The sequence below is a fragment of the Dermacentor albipictus genome, chromosome 1 (assembly GCF_038994185.2).
Source record: "Dermacentor albipictus isolate Rhodes 1998 colony chromosome 1, USDA_Dalb.pri_finalv2, whole genome shotgun sequence".
Classification (NCBI taxonomy): Eukaryota; Metazoa; Arthropoda; class Arachnida; order Ixodida; family Ixodidae; genus Dermacentor; species Dermacentor albipictus.
Window position 1 is genome coordinate 46,250,853 of NC_091821.1, and position 17,038 is coordinate 46,267,890.

General features: G+C 46.7%; 1 protein-coding gene across 4 annotated transcripts in view; it reads right to left on the reverse strand.

The window, feature by feature from the left end:
* Nucleotides 1–12,309: 12,309 nt before the first annotated feature.
* Nucleotides 12,310–17,038, reverse strand: part of LOC135905938 (uncharacterized) — a 108,370-nt gene continuing 103,641 nt past the window's right edge. For all 4 annotated transcript variants that reach the window (XM_065437099.2, XM_065437084.2, XM_065437104.2 and 1 more), the window contains one exon: nt 12,310–15,650. In XM_065437099.2, coding sequence (XP_065293171.1) covers nt 15,233–15,650 — 418 coding nt within the window. In that variant the 3' untranslated portion in view covers nt 12,310–15,232. The remainder of the gene's footprint in view (nt 15,651–17,038) is intronic.

A 17,038-nucleotide genomic window follows, 5' to 3' on the forward strand; every position in this document is an offset into this window, starting at 1 on the left:
TTCGTTGCCCATAGAGTTACTATACTGACTCAAGAGGACAAGCTAGCCATAGGGCCCATGCATTGAAATCGGGAACCGCAAGAGCGCCGCCATGTTGCTACGCGCCGAGGTTGCCAGTTCCTGAGACGCTTGATAGACTTGGTGACAGTAGTCAGTTTTAATCTGGCAACAGTAGCAGCGTTGCAGCATGGCCTCTCGCTTGTAGTGTCGTGAAGTGGTGTGCGTGCAGCCGTGTGTTTGGGCTTTATAAGTTGGTTCTTTATTCTATGTTGCGGAATGGTGTGGGTGTCGTCCATGTTGGCCGGCAGTTATGCAACCGAAGGATGATCCTGTTGAAGTTTCCGGCGGCATGCGGTTTGCAGCGGTCACGCCTGTTGCAGGAGTGTCACTCGACGAGGTTACGAGTTAAGAGCTCGAAGCTGTGGTCAGATTCCTCGTTGGCTTTCCGTAATTCTTTTCGCTCGGGCACGGTATGTTGCAGAAGCCGCTGTCGCGATCTATCGTTGCGACGATAGATCGTTTTTTTAAATTATTATTACAAGTACTGATCCAGCTGTAGGGCACATGTAACCGACAAACGGAAGTCTCATGAGAGCACCTGAGATTATAATAAAGCAGGTGGCGCAGGAACTCCAGGACACCCAAGGGACAGTGGGGGGATCAAAGCTCTGAGCAGAACGTTACATAGGTTGGTGCCGCTGAGGCAGGTGTGTGCCAGGGAGTGTTCGCACGGACAGCTCCCCTGGCACGCGCAGCAGTGCCTCGCAAGGTCGAGATACTTTAAAGGCGACTGCGCCCATGATCTTTCTTTTGCCTCGGTGCAGTGAGCACGATTAACGAGAATAATATGGAGGGCATCCGGTGCAGTCGCGAATGCGTCATGGCAAATGTGGCTCGCGTCGCCTGGTGTGTGTAGTAATATCAGAGTGAGTTGTACGAGCTTTATGCATAGTACGCTTTGTGACGGTACCTTAAAGGAATAGGTATAGAGGACGGTGTAGGTACGTTTTTTCGTACCGGCCTAATCCTATAACCCCCCCCCCTTTTTTTTCCTATACGTATACATACTATTCCTTCCCATGATGGATTGACCAGTTCAAGTTGTCAACTTGTCAATAACTGTCATAACAATTACTGTAGTAAACACAATTCCAGGATCGGATTGTTTACTTTTATTTTTTATTGTAACACTGAGAACTACATAGAACCTTATTTTGTATATATGAGAGAAGTATAGGCCTTTTGCACATGTGGATGTCACAAGCTTAATCCAATGTGCAATACACAGACAAAGCAGCTGCTACAACATGAACTGCATTGAAGGCCACACAACACATACGTAAATAAAGGTGCAAAATATAGAGGGAAGCTTCAAAATACGCTCTGTAGCACTGCAAAGTATAACATATATTGTACGTGTACACTAAATGTTCAAAAAAGCAATGCATCAATGTCCCATTTGCCTTCAACTTTATTATCAAGTTCAAGTTTACTGAAGTTTATTATGAGCATATGTACAACAGGAATCTGCTGACACACCCGCAGTCAAGGTGGCTGTTCGATGTGTGCTGGTTGCCTCAGTGTAAGAAAAAGAAAAAAATTGGATGAATGTCAACACCAGTGCCACTGCTTCTTGCCTCTAACCTGCATGTGCCTCTGCGGCATCTTTGTTGGGGGAGTCTGCACAGATGAGCTGGCGTGGCGAGGTGTAGGAGTCATCCGAAAGAAAGAGTATCGTAACGGCGTTCGTGTTGTCCACTTCTCTACTCGTGTCCTGTCTGCACGCCTCACCTCTTTTTTGCATAAAGTATAGTTTACATGGAGAAGTGGCTGTTCACATTGCCTGTCACATTCCTCTTGGCTTGCGGAGTCTGTACGAGGGAGCTGCTGTGGCTAGGCGTAGGCATTGTCTAAGCAAAAAGAAAATGCCATTCAAATGGGGAATTATGGAAATAAATGCAGTTCTTATGTCTGCTTCTTGCACTCTTCTTGCCTAAAAGTTTTGAAACATAGTGTCCAGTACACACCAGCTTTGACTGCTTCTGCTTTTTACCTGCAGGTGTTGCTGCGAGATCCTTAGTACGGCTACATGCAGCATTGTAACACTTGGTGGAGGCATTTAAAGTGGTAGCCAAAAATACAAAGAATCATCCTTGTCTGCGTGAATGCTTTCAATTTCTAAATGCAGTGGTAACTATCACTATTAGTGCAAGGCTCCCCATATCTATGCGGCAAGTGCCATAGCTCGAAACTGAATTTTTCCTTTAGTGTTTCACAAGGCGTCTAATATGTCCACATTAGATGTGATGTGTTTGTTTATATTTATCCCAGTGTGGAGAGAGCATCATTAAATTGTTTTTTATTTTTGCTTGTCTTGTTTTTTGTTTATTTCTGAATTTGTCAAGCAGCAGTCTCATTATGCTAAAGTGACTTATGTAATCGCAATCAGCTTTTGTTTTGCAGAAAAACAATGCATTTCCTGACCCATTGTTTGACATCCCCTCACTCGCATAATTTTGCAGAGTATTCTACCTAAATTGACTTGCTTGACCTCCACTAAAGAGTCTTGCATTTTCAAATACAACTCTTTCCTTAATATCATTCGACACTTCTCATAATTTCTGTACCTTGGGCTTCTGATACTCTGCATTCACCATTTTTGCTTGTTTCTGACTAGAAATGTTTTCTTTAATTTAGAGCTTAAATTTTACCTTTGGAACACACGGAAGGGCTTGTCATTGCACATCTGCATAAAAAGGAAACATGTTTCATTAACACTCGTAAAATCCAATAGAAGATTGATGAAAGCAGCTTGCAGTGTGATTTGACTGAATGAGCCATAAAAATAACTCATCTCACTTGGTAAATTAAAGCACATAATAATGTGATGTACAACACATGTTACACTCACGTGGTGGGTTCTTTTTTTTGCTTATACAGCAAAATAATCGGTGCGCGAGAAAAAAATTTTGCATACCCCTTGAACACACTGATTTAGGGAAAATGAGCTGTAGCTGTCCACATGATCCACTTATTTTACCTGCGAGTATACTCAACAAAAATGTGTCCCAGCTGCTTAGTGGTATTCGAGATTATGTCAGTATCGCATATGTGCGTGTTGCCAAAAATAATTGAATTTTGAAAATGCTCGTGGGGATCTGATGCGCATATCTGCAGTTTATGGATACATGTAAAAGACTCAGCATCAAGTGCAAGTGAACGGTCCCACATGCCCGGAGTCGATCGTGCAAATAGATTCGCTGCACAAATTTGTGACCAGAAAAGATATGCCACATGAAATGGCATGCAAGGAATTGTTGAAAATATTGCACAGGTAATAAAACGCCTACGCTATTAATATGTGGGTTCATGCACTCGATTTCGTCCGTATTAGGCACGCGCCTCTTGATTGCTTCGTGCGCAGAAATACTCGGCATCCGGCTGTTTTTCTGCTGTGGCCTTTGTAAAAGCATGATTGTTCAACGTGCAACAATTATACAGATTCTATGACTTGCTTGTGGATTCGCCAGTACAATTCCGGTGCGCTGGTCCGCCTGTCCAGCAATTTCCTACTGAAGGGAAACCTGCAAACAAAAACACCGCTCCGCATGTAAAAAAAAAAATGCTCTACTGTGACGCTTCTCAAACGTTTGTGATGCATCACAAGAGCTGTCTACTCGTGGGATGTTCTGAACAAGAAGATACATTCGTTTACTTACATGTGAAGGTATATGCCAGAGCACTTCGGGGCTTGGGTGGCACAAAAGGCACGAGTGTGCCATAGCGTCCGATGTTGATGCGCGATCACATGTCAAACCTAAACTGTATGAAACTACTACGCATCCAAAAAAAAAACAGATTTGAAACCGAAATTCGTGTCATTCTTTATTGCATGAATGCGTACATCGTGATTTACATAAGTCACGCACTTCGCAAGCGCTTTCTGTAAACTTAATATTAACGCATCACCTTCATAAGCCATCAGGTATGCGTTTTTAAATTACAAAGCATAAGGTGAGCTGTACTTGTTTTCAGCTCTTTCAGTAGTAACGGCGCTGACCACATTGACCAGTAGTACAGTGAACTAGAATACATTATTGTGACACGACCGGAATGGCGCGCCTGCTTTTCCGGCGGCCCGTTACGCTCCGGAAAGCCGCTAGAGGCGCTGCCGCTCTCTTTCATATTGCGGCGCGGACGGCTGGGCTTGCGTGGGGCACGGATAGACATTTGTTCTTCTGCCTGCTTGGAGACCAGCGCTCTTCTGCCTGCAGACGCTGGTCTCCAAGCAAGTCCAAGCACTAAGCAACAACTTGTTGACAAACTGCTTGACTCGGGAAACTTGAGTGTAGCAGAAGACCTGCTTATGGACAATGCCTCAGACCATTCATCCTGTGTTGTTGCTTCCAGTTAATACAGGCTTATTTTCTACATTGCCGGGTATGTTGCCCGAAAGTGCATCGTGAAATCAGGGTGTGAGGCATGCCTCACTCGTCTCTTGATGACTAAAGAGGCTGCAGAATGCTTGAACTTGGCTTCATTCACACGAATGAGAGATAATGGCGGCCTCCTCTACCCGTCAAGTGTGCTTTATACGTTCGTTGTAAATTTGGAGAATGCCTTTACTGAATGCTTTAGTCTTTTGGAATTACATTCTGACAGTGTACTTGATGTTCTGGACCACATCAAGCGAAAGCAGAAGATTCAGCTTGGATGCCAAGATCATTGTGAGCAAGTTGCAGCTGAGGTTACAGCATTTTATATCACAGCGCGCCTACATTTTTTCACAAAGAGCCTAAACCAGGCTAGCATGAAAAGGCGTGAAGGTGCGAAGCACCTTAAATTGAGCAGGTGCTAAACATTACTCAGTGCTCTTTGAATAAATCATACTTCAGCCCTGCGTTTATCGCTTTGATTTCTTCAGCATGCAGCTGCCTGCCACGTGTAGAGCGTTGCGTTTATACTGAACTGCATGCGAAAAATTTACTGGACGATCAAGAATTTATCTGGAGGGTGAAGGTGGGCGTAAGTGAGTCGAGGGTGGGCAACCCCCTAGCTAGGGTCTCCGGACCACCCTTGGAGCAGCTCAACACTGAATGAATTTGCGTGCCATCAAGAGTGTTGAGAAACTGCCCATCAAGAATGTTTGCTGCTTTTCGCTACGACGTCGTTACAAGGACGAAGATGTAAGTTTCGCAAAATCGATCATTCATTGCCCGATCATGTCTGTGGACAGCTTGTATTAGTTCAGCACAGTGTAATTGTGTCCAATTCACACTGATGTGGAAAGGCGATCGAATGAAAATTTTTCTACCCGCAGCCGGCGATTGCCTTGTACTCGGTTGAAAATGCGGAACGCGATGTTCGGGCATAAATTATTTATCGGCATTTCACTACCTGAAATGTGCAAATAATAAGTAATCGCACGTGTAAGATGAGTGTGTTTAGGTAACAGCACCGATCATTTCGAAATCTGCAATTATTGCGTGCGGAAAAGCCCCAGAAACTGTAGGCCGCCGCGCCAAAGCAGTATGAAAAGTTGCAGTGGCGCCATCTCGTGGCATCAATGCGAAAACGGGCCGCCTGCGCGGAGCCGTTCGTGCCACTAGAACATATTCTAGTTCACTGTAACCAGTAGCAACATGGCGGCGCCCTAGGTGTTCAGTTTTCCAGCCAGCTTTTCCTCTAAAGTTGGTATTGGCGGCGAGGAGTTGCGGAGTCGCCCTCTATCGGAAGCGCCTCGCTGGCGTAGTATGAGGAATCACGTGGCGCGCTCCTCATAGGTTTTGCTGTCAGCGCTCACTGAAAACACCACGCGCGAGCTTTCCCGGACATTTCTGTAAGTACTTTCGAAACGAGAGAAGCTTCTTACTGTCTAAATAATAATCTTGGGCCAACTGAAAGCACACAATCGTTTACAGTCGCTATCTCTTTACCGAATACGTACAGTGAACGCCACTGCGCGCGGTCGCCGCGATGGAGTCTGCCGAACCGGCTACTTGCGTGAAAGGTAGGTAAACGCTGAGAGCAAACTATGTGAAATATGTTCTTATAGTGTTTGTATAACTAAATGGAGCGTAATAGAATGAAGCCTCAATGCAGCGATCGCGCAGATTCGCAGCGACCGACTGCGCGTCTGCATGCTTGTCCGCGCACTGTTTCGCTTTCTGCGCGCGCGCGTTTTCGCACCGTGCCATGAGCTTTAGGCCGCAGAATATAAGCATTTGACAGTATACAGGCAACCATTGTTGCGTGGGCGCTATCAGAGCTGTTCAAAAATAATTTCATTGTAGAGACTTCGACGCCTACGGGGACTGTGATGTGCCGTCGCGACGATGCAATCTTTTTTTTCTTCTAAATTCTTTTACCTTTGACCTTCGACCTTCGAGTTGCGTCGCACTGTATGTTTATCGGCGTTCTCAGCGTGAAATTTCCCGCTGCTCCTTTTTTTTGTAATCCAGTGCATTAATTCATAACACAAACATGACCATATGCCATGCTTTCTTTAAATGTGCTTCTTACCGCTGCCTTTCCACTCCACTGAACTTGGCAGTATCTATAGTAACGAGAAGTTCATCGACCAAACCGTCATGACATTAGTCGGGCAGCGGACTCAGGCCAGCGTCTCAGTGCGCGTTTTCAGAACATCGCAGACCGGGCGCCGTAGCAGAAATCCTCCTCGCGTCTGTGCTTGCTGCATACCCGAGTTGTAGCCGATGACTGACGGTTTTATGTTTCGCGAGCCAAGCTTCACACAGCTTCTTGTCCTGCGGCTACGTGTGAATAAGGCCGACACCGGCCTCCGTTACGTGCGTCCGGCCCTGCGGCACCGAGCAGTAGCCTACCATGTTGCGCGCCTTCAAAGGCAGCCACTACCTATTGTAGTGCTTTCAAGCGTTGTAAAGGAGACACTCGAAGCGGGAAAATTTCGCCACTCAATGAAAACCGCAGCGTACGAGGGAATTTAAACTCGTTTTCAGCTCGCTTCGGCGCGCCCGAAGCAGCCGACGCGGCCGCAATGTCCACGTGATCCCTCCTAGCACGTCACGCCGACGGTGGCGCCAGCTTTTCCAGTGGTGGAGCTCGAGGCCAATACTAACTCTATGTTGTTGCCCCCATAGGACCCCTAGCGCCGCCTCACGGAAGGCGCGGTCAACATATGAAGCTCTCCCGTAGCGTTACGGAGAACTTTCATGACCATAAAAGCATTGAAAGACTCTGGCATAACGTAAAACTGTTCCAATTTAGAAGAGTGATGGTATGGGCTAGTTGGTTTTCTTTTGTCTTTATTTGTCTTTATTCCAATCTCCTGACGTCAAACTTACGTAACCGCCAGCGCAAGCGTCGGGCGGTGACCCGCAGAATTGTCTGAACAGCCCAAGAAAACTCTCTCCTCGTTAATAGGAGGTCGCTTTTGTTTGCTTTAATAACGGATATCATCGCCTACATTGAGCGGTTTTTCTTATCTAATTGCCTGACAAACGGCAAGGAGCACGCTCAAGTGGAGAAGGTTTCAATGAGGCCGAGGGAGCGCAGTCAAAATAGGTAACCGGATGCGGAGGGTGGTGACGGTGTCTGCGATTGGCCCGCTTCCCCTTACTTAGCTTGCGGTGGCTGGTCGAAAATCGCGGCGGCGTGCAACGGAAGGTCAAGAATGCCGTTAAAATGGATCTTCATTAAAGCAGAATTGGATAAGTGATGTGGTATACGTGCCGAAAAGGCTCGATAACTATATACTGCCATGAAAATAGTTCATTACACGCAAATAAATCCGTGCCCTCAGGCAGGTGCGAATAGCCAGTGCCTGAGCGATCGGTGGGCAGCCATCTTCTATTCTTTTCGGAACGGAACAGTCTCGGGCTATTCAAGAAAAAAAAATATGTGTTGTTCGGCATATTAATGCATCCTTAACGCGTACACATCATTTTGACGTGGTGAGTTGTTGCAGTTTTGTGACGTCGCGTGACAGAAAGGCGAAGTGGGCGCAACCCGAAAGCTTTTGACCGATAGCAGAGGGCTAATGGCGAAAAAGCGCTGAATCAGAAATATTTTTTTTGTTTGTTTGGCCGAATGATGCATAATCAGTGTGTACACACGTCATATCACATGGGAAGTCTGAAGTTTATTAGTCGATTATAAATGTTAATTTTTTGTGCAAGTAATGTGCATCTCTTCGAGTAGCCGGTTCATCGACTGGAATTGCGACATCCGCCACAGGCACCTTTTGAAAATTTTTGAAAGTGTTGGCTAAAACACCCAGTAAGTAGGTTTGTGCCGGGCGCTAAAAGGAAGCATCAACGCCGTCTTTCATATGCATAGGTACCGTCTATCGCGGTACCTGTGTCGTTTTATCGGCTCCATTGCCCGCTGAAATGGTTTGTCACAGATCATGTCAGTATGTTATGCATATATTCATTCATATACTTTTATGTGTTACCTTTTGTACTCTTTAGATGCACCAGCGATAGATACGCGACAACACCTCTTTCCCTCGCGGGAAATGCAGGAGACAGAAGCGTATCGATTCCAACTTTTCCATCTGGTATGACCGGTTAAACGAACCTACACGTCTGCAATTCGTTTGTTAGCCTCCGTGCCACCTTTCACAGCAAAGTACTACTGCCTCAGTGACCTCCATGTAAACATGATCGACACGAACCAACTCACCTCCTGAGTGTAGCAAGTGATTGTAGGAGTTGCATTCGCGAAATGATAGTCCCTGTTCACCTGAATGGCTGATAGCACTGCGTGTAGTGTCTGCAATCGCGACAATAATATATATTACATTTTACGTGACGGCCTTCATCTGATGCAGAGAGAATTGCCCCTCGTCACATTAGCAGTATTGGACGATTGGTCATTGTCTGCATATGACATACTGGAGTACCGACTTCATCATTCGTCGAAGGTTCTGGAGATGTTATTGTGTTTCTTATTTATTTTTTTAAAGATATACTGGTCTGTGTGATCGGCTTTGACCACGCGATGTTTTCATTGTACTGGGTCCTGAATATTTGACCGCGCGTGTTGAAAAAACGATTTTGCGCTCACCGCTGCACTGTTCTTTGTCAACTCTTGCAGAGCGATCGCATTTTGTCGTCGACTTCGTTTAGTTTATCACTTGGCACGATTAGTCGCTTGTTTTTTAAGACAAAAATGAGAATCTGTTTTCGCCTATGGGAAAAATGGCGTCTTAAACGCCGGCCCTGACAAAGACTTATGTCGCCGCCTGCCGGCAGCAGCAGGAAGGAGCTGCTTAGCCACGGTGCTTAGCAGATGAAACGACATCTTGAAATCGGCCGCTTCCGCGGCAGCAGCTCCTTCCTGCTGCTGCAGGCAGGCGGCGACACAAGTCTGTGCCAGGGCTGGCTCATCAGACACCATTTTTCTCATAGGCGAAAACAGCTTCTCACATTTGTCCTAAAAAACAGGCGACTAATCGTGCCAAGTGTTATACTAAACGAAGTCGACGACAAAATGCGGTCGTTCTGCAAGATTTGAGCAAGAACAGTGCAGTGGTGAGCGCAATATCGTTTTTTGAACACGCGCAGCCAAATATTCAGGACCTTGTACGTTGTAACATTAGAGAGATTCAGAATAGGGGCCCCAAAACTATTGGGGCCCCAAGGAAATAGCGTAGAAGCCACTGCGCATGCGCGAGACACAAACTGCGTTCGGGTTTTGCGTTGGCAACGCTATTTCACCGATTTGGAAGCCCAAATAGCAGCCCCAAAAGCTTTGCGTCAGCACACATGGCGGCATCCATCGAAGCACGGAGGAAGGAAACTCAGGAGAGGCCCTGACGTCACTCTTCGTGAAGCTAAAGTGAAGCCGAAAGTTGGCGTTGCTCATGGCGTTGCTCCGCCTCTCGGGCCAGCTCTCCTAGTTCAGGTAGCTTACCTCTCTTGTTTACCTTTCCCGCCAAATCACGCCGCGCTGCGCGCAACCGAGCTGCTCAGACGCGCGCTCCGCAGCAATACTAAACAAATTTATGTAATCGCGATGTTTCAATGCATTACCGTTGCCGAAGTCATGTTGAAAGAAGTTCATAATGAACTTCGCAAATTGGGCCATGAGGTTGAATCGGCTGCTTTTTCCGGCTTTTGTGAAAATAAACACGCTTTATCACGCCAACCAAATGAGCTATTCTCATCAACCGCGGTTACCGGCCGGTGCCCAGTTCTTGCGCGATTTTAAAAAAGGTCAATTTTATCGTTGGCTTCTACTTGTTTTTCTCTGCTTGGACTTCCTGGGACGCTCATACGATCTTGCGAGCTAGACGTATGGCGATACGAAAAAAATGTACGCATTCTCACTGTACTGCAAGAACGCACTGGAGACACGTACGTACGACACACCGACCCCTTTGCGATCCATTTGGAGTTTATGAGCACTAACACATTCTCGCTTGAGGAATCGTCATGCTTTATTGAACAAAGTTCGGGTAGCCGCGCATCACTAAGACAGCGCGCAGGCGAGGAGGCAAAATGTCATTTCTTACTTCGTGTTTAAATTCATTGACTGCGGCCTGAGGTGCCTTCTTACCACGGTAAGTGAAGCATCACGTAACCAAAGTTTTGCGATAGCCTGCGCAAGCTGCAGAACAGTACGCGCGTAGAACCGGCCGACGCGCGACATATGGAACATTCGTTTGATTTGTTCGCAGGCGTACGTTCTGTAGAGCCTTGCCGACCCTTGCAGCGCATCCGCTAACCTTCATTTCCCTGCTCTTCTCGCGCGCAGAGATAAGATACGCCGGCGGTAGGGAGGATTCGTTCCTTAAGTCAAAGCAGCCGCTTGTTTCCCATATTCCAGGATGAAGCGTCGGCTGGCCAGCGCACAGTGCCGAGGGCAGCAAAATGCACATATTCTGCGTAACGCTCTATCAGCACGTGTATTGAGGTACACCTGTGCAGGTGTGCATGAACCTCGAACGCGCTCTGCTTAAAAGACTTTGTGCTGTCGCGAGTACTGCGAGGAACAAGCAACAGTTAAGCAACGTGTGTTTTAATATGCGCAAAAGCAAGTTGCTACTGAACACGAACTATGTATTCATAACGTATGTCTACGTGCCGCAAATGCACCATATGCGCTGTCAAAAGCAGGAATCACTGACCTGCAAGGCGTTCATTGTACACGTTCGGAAACGCGTCGGTTTCGGCCTGCGATGGCACGTTAGCATGATTCCGCCAAAAGAGCAATATTTCCCGCGGATATTTTTTCGTCCGTTGCCATTGCTGCATGTGGCACGGTTCATTGCGTACAGCGTTGCATGCGCGTTCATTTCACGAACTTTAGTTCCTCCTGTCCCACCTGGCCACAGCAACATCTGGGAGAGCATGGTGCAGGTAACACAGTGCGACAAAACACGGAGACCAACGCAAACCTGCCCGCACGGCGCCTTTGCCACGCTACGAAACCTACGAAGCAACACGTGTGAGCGCACAGAACCAAAACAAAGCCGCCATTGTGGCCCGAAAAGCATGGCCGCTACGGCAAATAAATAAAAAAAATGTGCGCAAAAGAGGAGAACCTACTACGTCATTTCCTCCACACTTTTCTCCTAGCTCGCGGAGGGGGTAGGGCCTCTCCTCAGTTTTCTTCCTCCATGCATCAAAGCGACGGCTTTAACCTAGCACCAAACTGAGTTCGATTCGTGGTAACGCGTGAAGTTCGCAAGCTAAGAGAAGTGACTGCCCTTATCGCTTTCTCTCAACTAGCGTGTGTTATGAAGATTGATTCATTAGACGCCACTGATTCTGAATTCGATTATGGATTTTATTACTCGTAGGCCTAAGACGGCTAGGCTTGGCTGGTGAAGGCACGTAAAGTTAGTTTGCTCAAAACTAAGCCAACTAATTGTTTGCTGCTTACAGAATAACCTCTAAACTGTAATTAAACGCGAATGCACGCAAGGTAAAATTACTATTCCTATCATAAAATGGTATATTTTATTTAATTGTTTCTAATAGCTTTTTTTTTTGACGCCGTAGTGGCGCTGTCAGCGCAAGATGCTATCCGCAAACGCAAAGCCCTATCCCAGAACTCTACTCCTGCGTGCCCCAACGCTAACACCCGTAAAGCTCTTTGGGGCCCCAAACTATTAGGGTCCCCATTCTAAAACTCTTTATTAAGGGAACGTATGTTTTAGAAAGCTTGTGGACAGAGAATTGCAGCACAGTTTCGTACAAGGAGCTTTTCTTTTTTATACACAGCTTGTAATTCGACCACCAAAGGCTCCGTTCGCTCTCAGAAAGGAAGCCGTTCAAAAAAGATGGTTCGCGCTGAGGAAAATAAATCACAGCCGACTAATGGCATGAAAAGGAAGTTTATTACCGGAAAATTACAAATGACGACGCACAGAGTCACGCTTGTACAGCCAAGGTTAATATAAAATAAATAGATCTGGCGATGCACGCAAATCTTTTGTGTGTAAAGACTGGCGCACTCACGCACACAGCAACCTGCTTCTTTCTTTCATTTTGGAAGCATGCGCACCATTCGCAACAGCAGCAACACACCACGGAATTTTCAAGCCAGCGTAGTACAAACGTCCACATTTCTTTTTTTGGCGCAAAGTGAATCAATGCTACCAAGAGATAGCATGAGCAAGGACATTTCAAATTTCGCGTTAACCCGGAGACAAATCTTGAAGTAAAGAAGCGGCATTTGTAGTGAATAAGTGAAGACATGCTGCTTCTAAACAGGGCTGACCAAGGACATTTCCTGTGCAAGTTCGTAGGTCGAAAGGCGCGCTCGCGGCTCACGTTGTGAGACCTGTTCCCAACGAATCGCCAAACTAATAGCGCTTTCACATACCGTTGCGGACACAGTGAAAAACTAGCAATATGGTTAATAAAAAGCCAAGCTGCTTTATTATTTACCCCACGCTACGAAGTCATTCCCACCTTCGCGACGCTTGGAGGGAACGCTTTATTAGTAAGCCCCTGTAATGGCATGAGTGTTATACAACGTGGTTAAACAAACGGGAACAACTCTATGACGGAATTTTCGTCCGCGCTATGTTGTAACAATAGATTTGTTAGACTTTAACTGGAAAAAACATTTCGAAGTTCCAGGAGCTCACTCATCCGAAGCAATAAATAGGTTATTACATCGAAAATTCAGGCTTCAAAAGTGAATATGTATTCGTGAGTTACCAACAAAAGTCAAGGTTGCTTCTGCTGTATGTGCCTTACAACCTACCTTTCTTTTCCTTCGTTTTTTTTTCTTTTTTTAGCTACAGCTTGCGTCTACCTATGCAGGACGGTCTTCGGCTACTTAATGCGGCTAATTAAATATTCTCGACTATGGCATAACATGCTCAACATGTCCGCGTTCCAAACTATACTGCTCCAAACAATTTCCGGCTAAATAAGAAGTACTCAGATACTTATAAAAACTTCAACAGCTCCTGACAGAAAAGTCCGTGGCACTCTTTCGCCATATATGGTCCTTGCACCACTAAACACCACATCATCATCGCATAACGGTCCTAAACAGTCAGTTCAACAGTCATACACACAGACACAACACTCAACCCGTGGTCATTGTACCAAATAAGACTGTCATGTGCAATATGGTGGCTGTGTACACAACAGTGCGGAACCGCACGCAGTCATGTAAAAGTGTGAACGATAGCATACGTGTAAGCACGCCAATAACCTACGAGAACCGAGGTAATATGGGTTTAGTTCTTCTGTGCGATCATTTTCGGACATGCGTCTTCTATCGCACCAAGGTGCAAACACAAGTTTCTGTCCAGTTCCTTTAACATGTGGGAATATAATGCGAAGGGAACACTTACTACGATGCAGTTCAGTTGAACCTGAGTGACTTTCCAAAGTTGTATATACACATAGCCTACACAATCTATTGACTTTTTCGCATTGATTGTAAAGCTTGCATGCAAACAAGGCGTCTGGAATGGTTGTGTCATCTTTTGTGAGCGTGGTGGTGGCCTTTCAGTTGAAGAGAACATGAATAGTGTTGCATCGTTTCCATGAACTCAACACACATTAGTGTTGGAAATAATGCATGAACTTGCCTCTAACTACATGGCATGCCGCGCCATGTCGTATCACGTTATTTACCAATGAGCAGGCACTCGGCGAGTAAAATCACACAGCCCTGCGAAAGCATTCACTGCAATGACAAACGCTTTGCCTCTATACACAAAGCCATTCCAGAGTCAGGAGACTTTAGAATTACATTCTGTTTTGTGTTCTCATCAGTGATCGTGCGTGCAGGGAGTCTTCCACAACACACACCACAGTACATTTGCTGGTAAATAAGTATTTCATGCACACAGAGAAAAAAACAACATCCGTATGGTTTTCACCACGCTACAAATACACCAAACGGTATGAACGCGTGACTCTAACTGTTCCCTGCATAAAAGCGTATACAATCAGCCACAAGAACTGAGATTCACTGAATGCCACTCAGAGACTTCCGGCACTAAAGGGCCTGGAAACCAGTAAAGTCATATCAGGACACAAATGTGACTGAAGTGAAATCGTACAGGGTATCACTTTTACGCTTAGTGCAAGGTAAACAGTTTTCGGAATCATTAGTATACCTACGAGACAAGTGGTTCCGGTAGGCACGCAAGGTCCAATGGGCTCGTCATATCATACAAAATTTTCGCGCGCACATACGTTGTTGCCTCTCTGATATTTCTAGAATGCTTAGACAGGGCTTCAGTGTGGCGCTGCGGCCACTGATCTGCGTCGCTGTTGGGGCTCTCTGCACCGCATTGTTTATGGAGACAACGACGACGCTGTTGAGCGCGAGCCTTGTTCATAGCATTCGCCCACCAGAAATCTTGAGCCAATTCTGACACCATTTGTCTTGGGTAGCTAAACACTTAGCCCCGACATAAAAGCTGACGTAGCTTTAGGCCATAAGAGTAGCGTCTAACTGCATAGTACTTCACTTAACAGGTACTTCACAGCACTAGTGAGAACAAGGAGCACCGGTGGTCATTTAGGCGACTGGCTATACGCCGAGGCATTCTAGTGCTCACGCGCCGAAAATGAGCGACCGGCTATGTGGGCCCACTGTAGGAACGCGTAATATATACCCTTTTCTCATTGTATTCAACGGTCCCAGCACAGGCCCCCAACAACCCAGCGCTAACTAGGCGTCAGAGCTAGCCGGAGGGTTTGTCCCAGGAAATAATTGCAAGCGTCTGTGTAGCTCGTCAGCTCCATGCCGGATTCGCGGACGCTTAGATAGAGCGATAGAGCAGGATAGTCATGTCCCGGTAGGCCATTCGCACATAGCACTGCTTGGAGTGTGTGACGCAGCTTCCCCAGTTGCGCCCCACTACGCAGTGCCACGTCGGCTGGAACATCTGGTCGAAGTCCTGCTTGATGCTCTCGGCAACGTGCTTCTCAGTCGAGTACAGCTTGACGGCCTGCGTGGCTGACTCGACAGCGGCGCGCTGCATCTCCTGCGGCATGTCCGCCGCCTGGATCTTCACCTCGGGGTTTTCCTCGCCACCGCATACCGTGGACGCGGTGGGCGTGACGCATGTCAGGCGCGCGCCGCCGACTCCGGCGCCGAGGATGCCACCCCGCTCCGAGCCGCCTCCGCCTGCGGGACGGCTGCTCACGTAGAACGAGGACTTGTGTCGTCCGTTTTGCCTGCGGTAAGAAGAAGGAATGACCACGTGGTCAGTTACAAGATGACATATGAGGAGCGACCTTTCTTGTGTTTGTGTTAGAGAGAGAGAGAGTAAAGTGAACGAAAAGAAAGGTCGACCCGACACCAGTCCGGTTTGCTACCATATGCAGAGGGAAGGGGGTCAGTCTTGTGCTCATATCAGCTCATCCAGAGATGTACATTTAAACAGGTCTACAGTATTGACGTGTGAGTGTCCCTGAGAACGTACGAATATCTGCAGGTCATCAAGATTAGCTACCTCAATGCGTTCCACGTTGGCGAAAGCTAGTATTGTCAAGTGTCCCATTTCGCGTCTTAAACGCTAAGTGTTCGAAGGGAAAGGAAGTAACTGTCGTCACCTAAGCTGGGCAATGTTTTCAGACAAACATATACGTAACAGAGAGCATTCGATTGGTGCGAAAATTTGTGATGTATTGTTGTATTATACTTTCCTCTCAGTAGTGGCAGTCAACATAGACGTGTCATAATGCAGCTAATAACTTTTTATTGACCTTTTTATGGCATTGAAATGAAGTGTCGATTTTCGGCTGCGGCAGCGCGTCTCAGTGCTTCACGGCTCAATTCTTTTCAGCTCTTCCATCGTGTGCCCCAACCATCCAGCTGCGAACGTGGTGCTAGTGATCGAGTTTTGCGGTAAAGAGAGAGAAATAAGTCATAAGGGAAAGGCAGGGAGGTTAAGCAGGCTGAGCCCGGTAGGTTAACCTGCACTGCGGAAAGGTAAGAGGAGAAAGGATTTGAACGAGGAGAATGAAGAGAGAAGTTCACACTTTGCGCAGGCAGACAAGCGTTCATCACTGAGTTAGTCACAGGCGGGTATACAGGCTGGTTCATTTAAAAAAACGCAGCAGCGCCTTTCTAGCCTTGCACATGGCAGACACACGAGGCCACGGGCCCAAGATCTTCTCCTCTGTAAAGAGCCTGTAATCTAATTAACATAACATAAGAGGTGTTTGGTGATTTCCTCAACACCACATGTGCTGCGGTTGGCACTGTCCGCCATACCAATTAGGAATGAGTGTGCGTTTGTTCGCACACTCATTCCACGCACACGCAAACACTTATTCGCAGGCAGCGCAGTAATGTTTGTTCCCGTCGGTTAAAACCCGGTAAAAGTTGTAATTTCATATGTGGGTCCATGGCATATATGCGCAGGTTGGCAAACTTCGGTGTATTCCAATTTTTTAGACTTATGGTATGGTCAATACCGCTGAGGGGCCGAGCTGCATCCATTCTCGACAATGGTATCGAGTTTCTTTCACATTCTCCATGTGCCTTATGGGCAGCTTTGTCGGCACATTCATTACCAGTGATGTTGCCGTGGCCAGGCAGCCACTTAAATACAATGTCG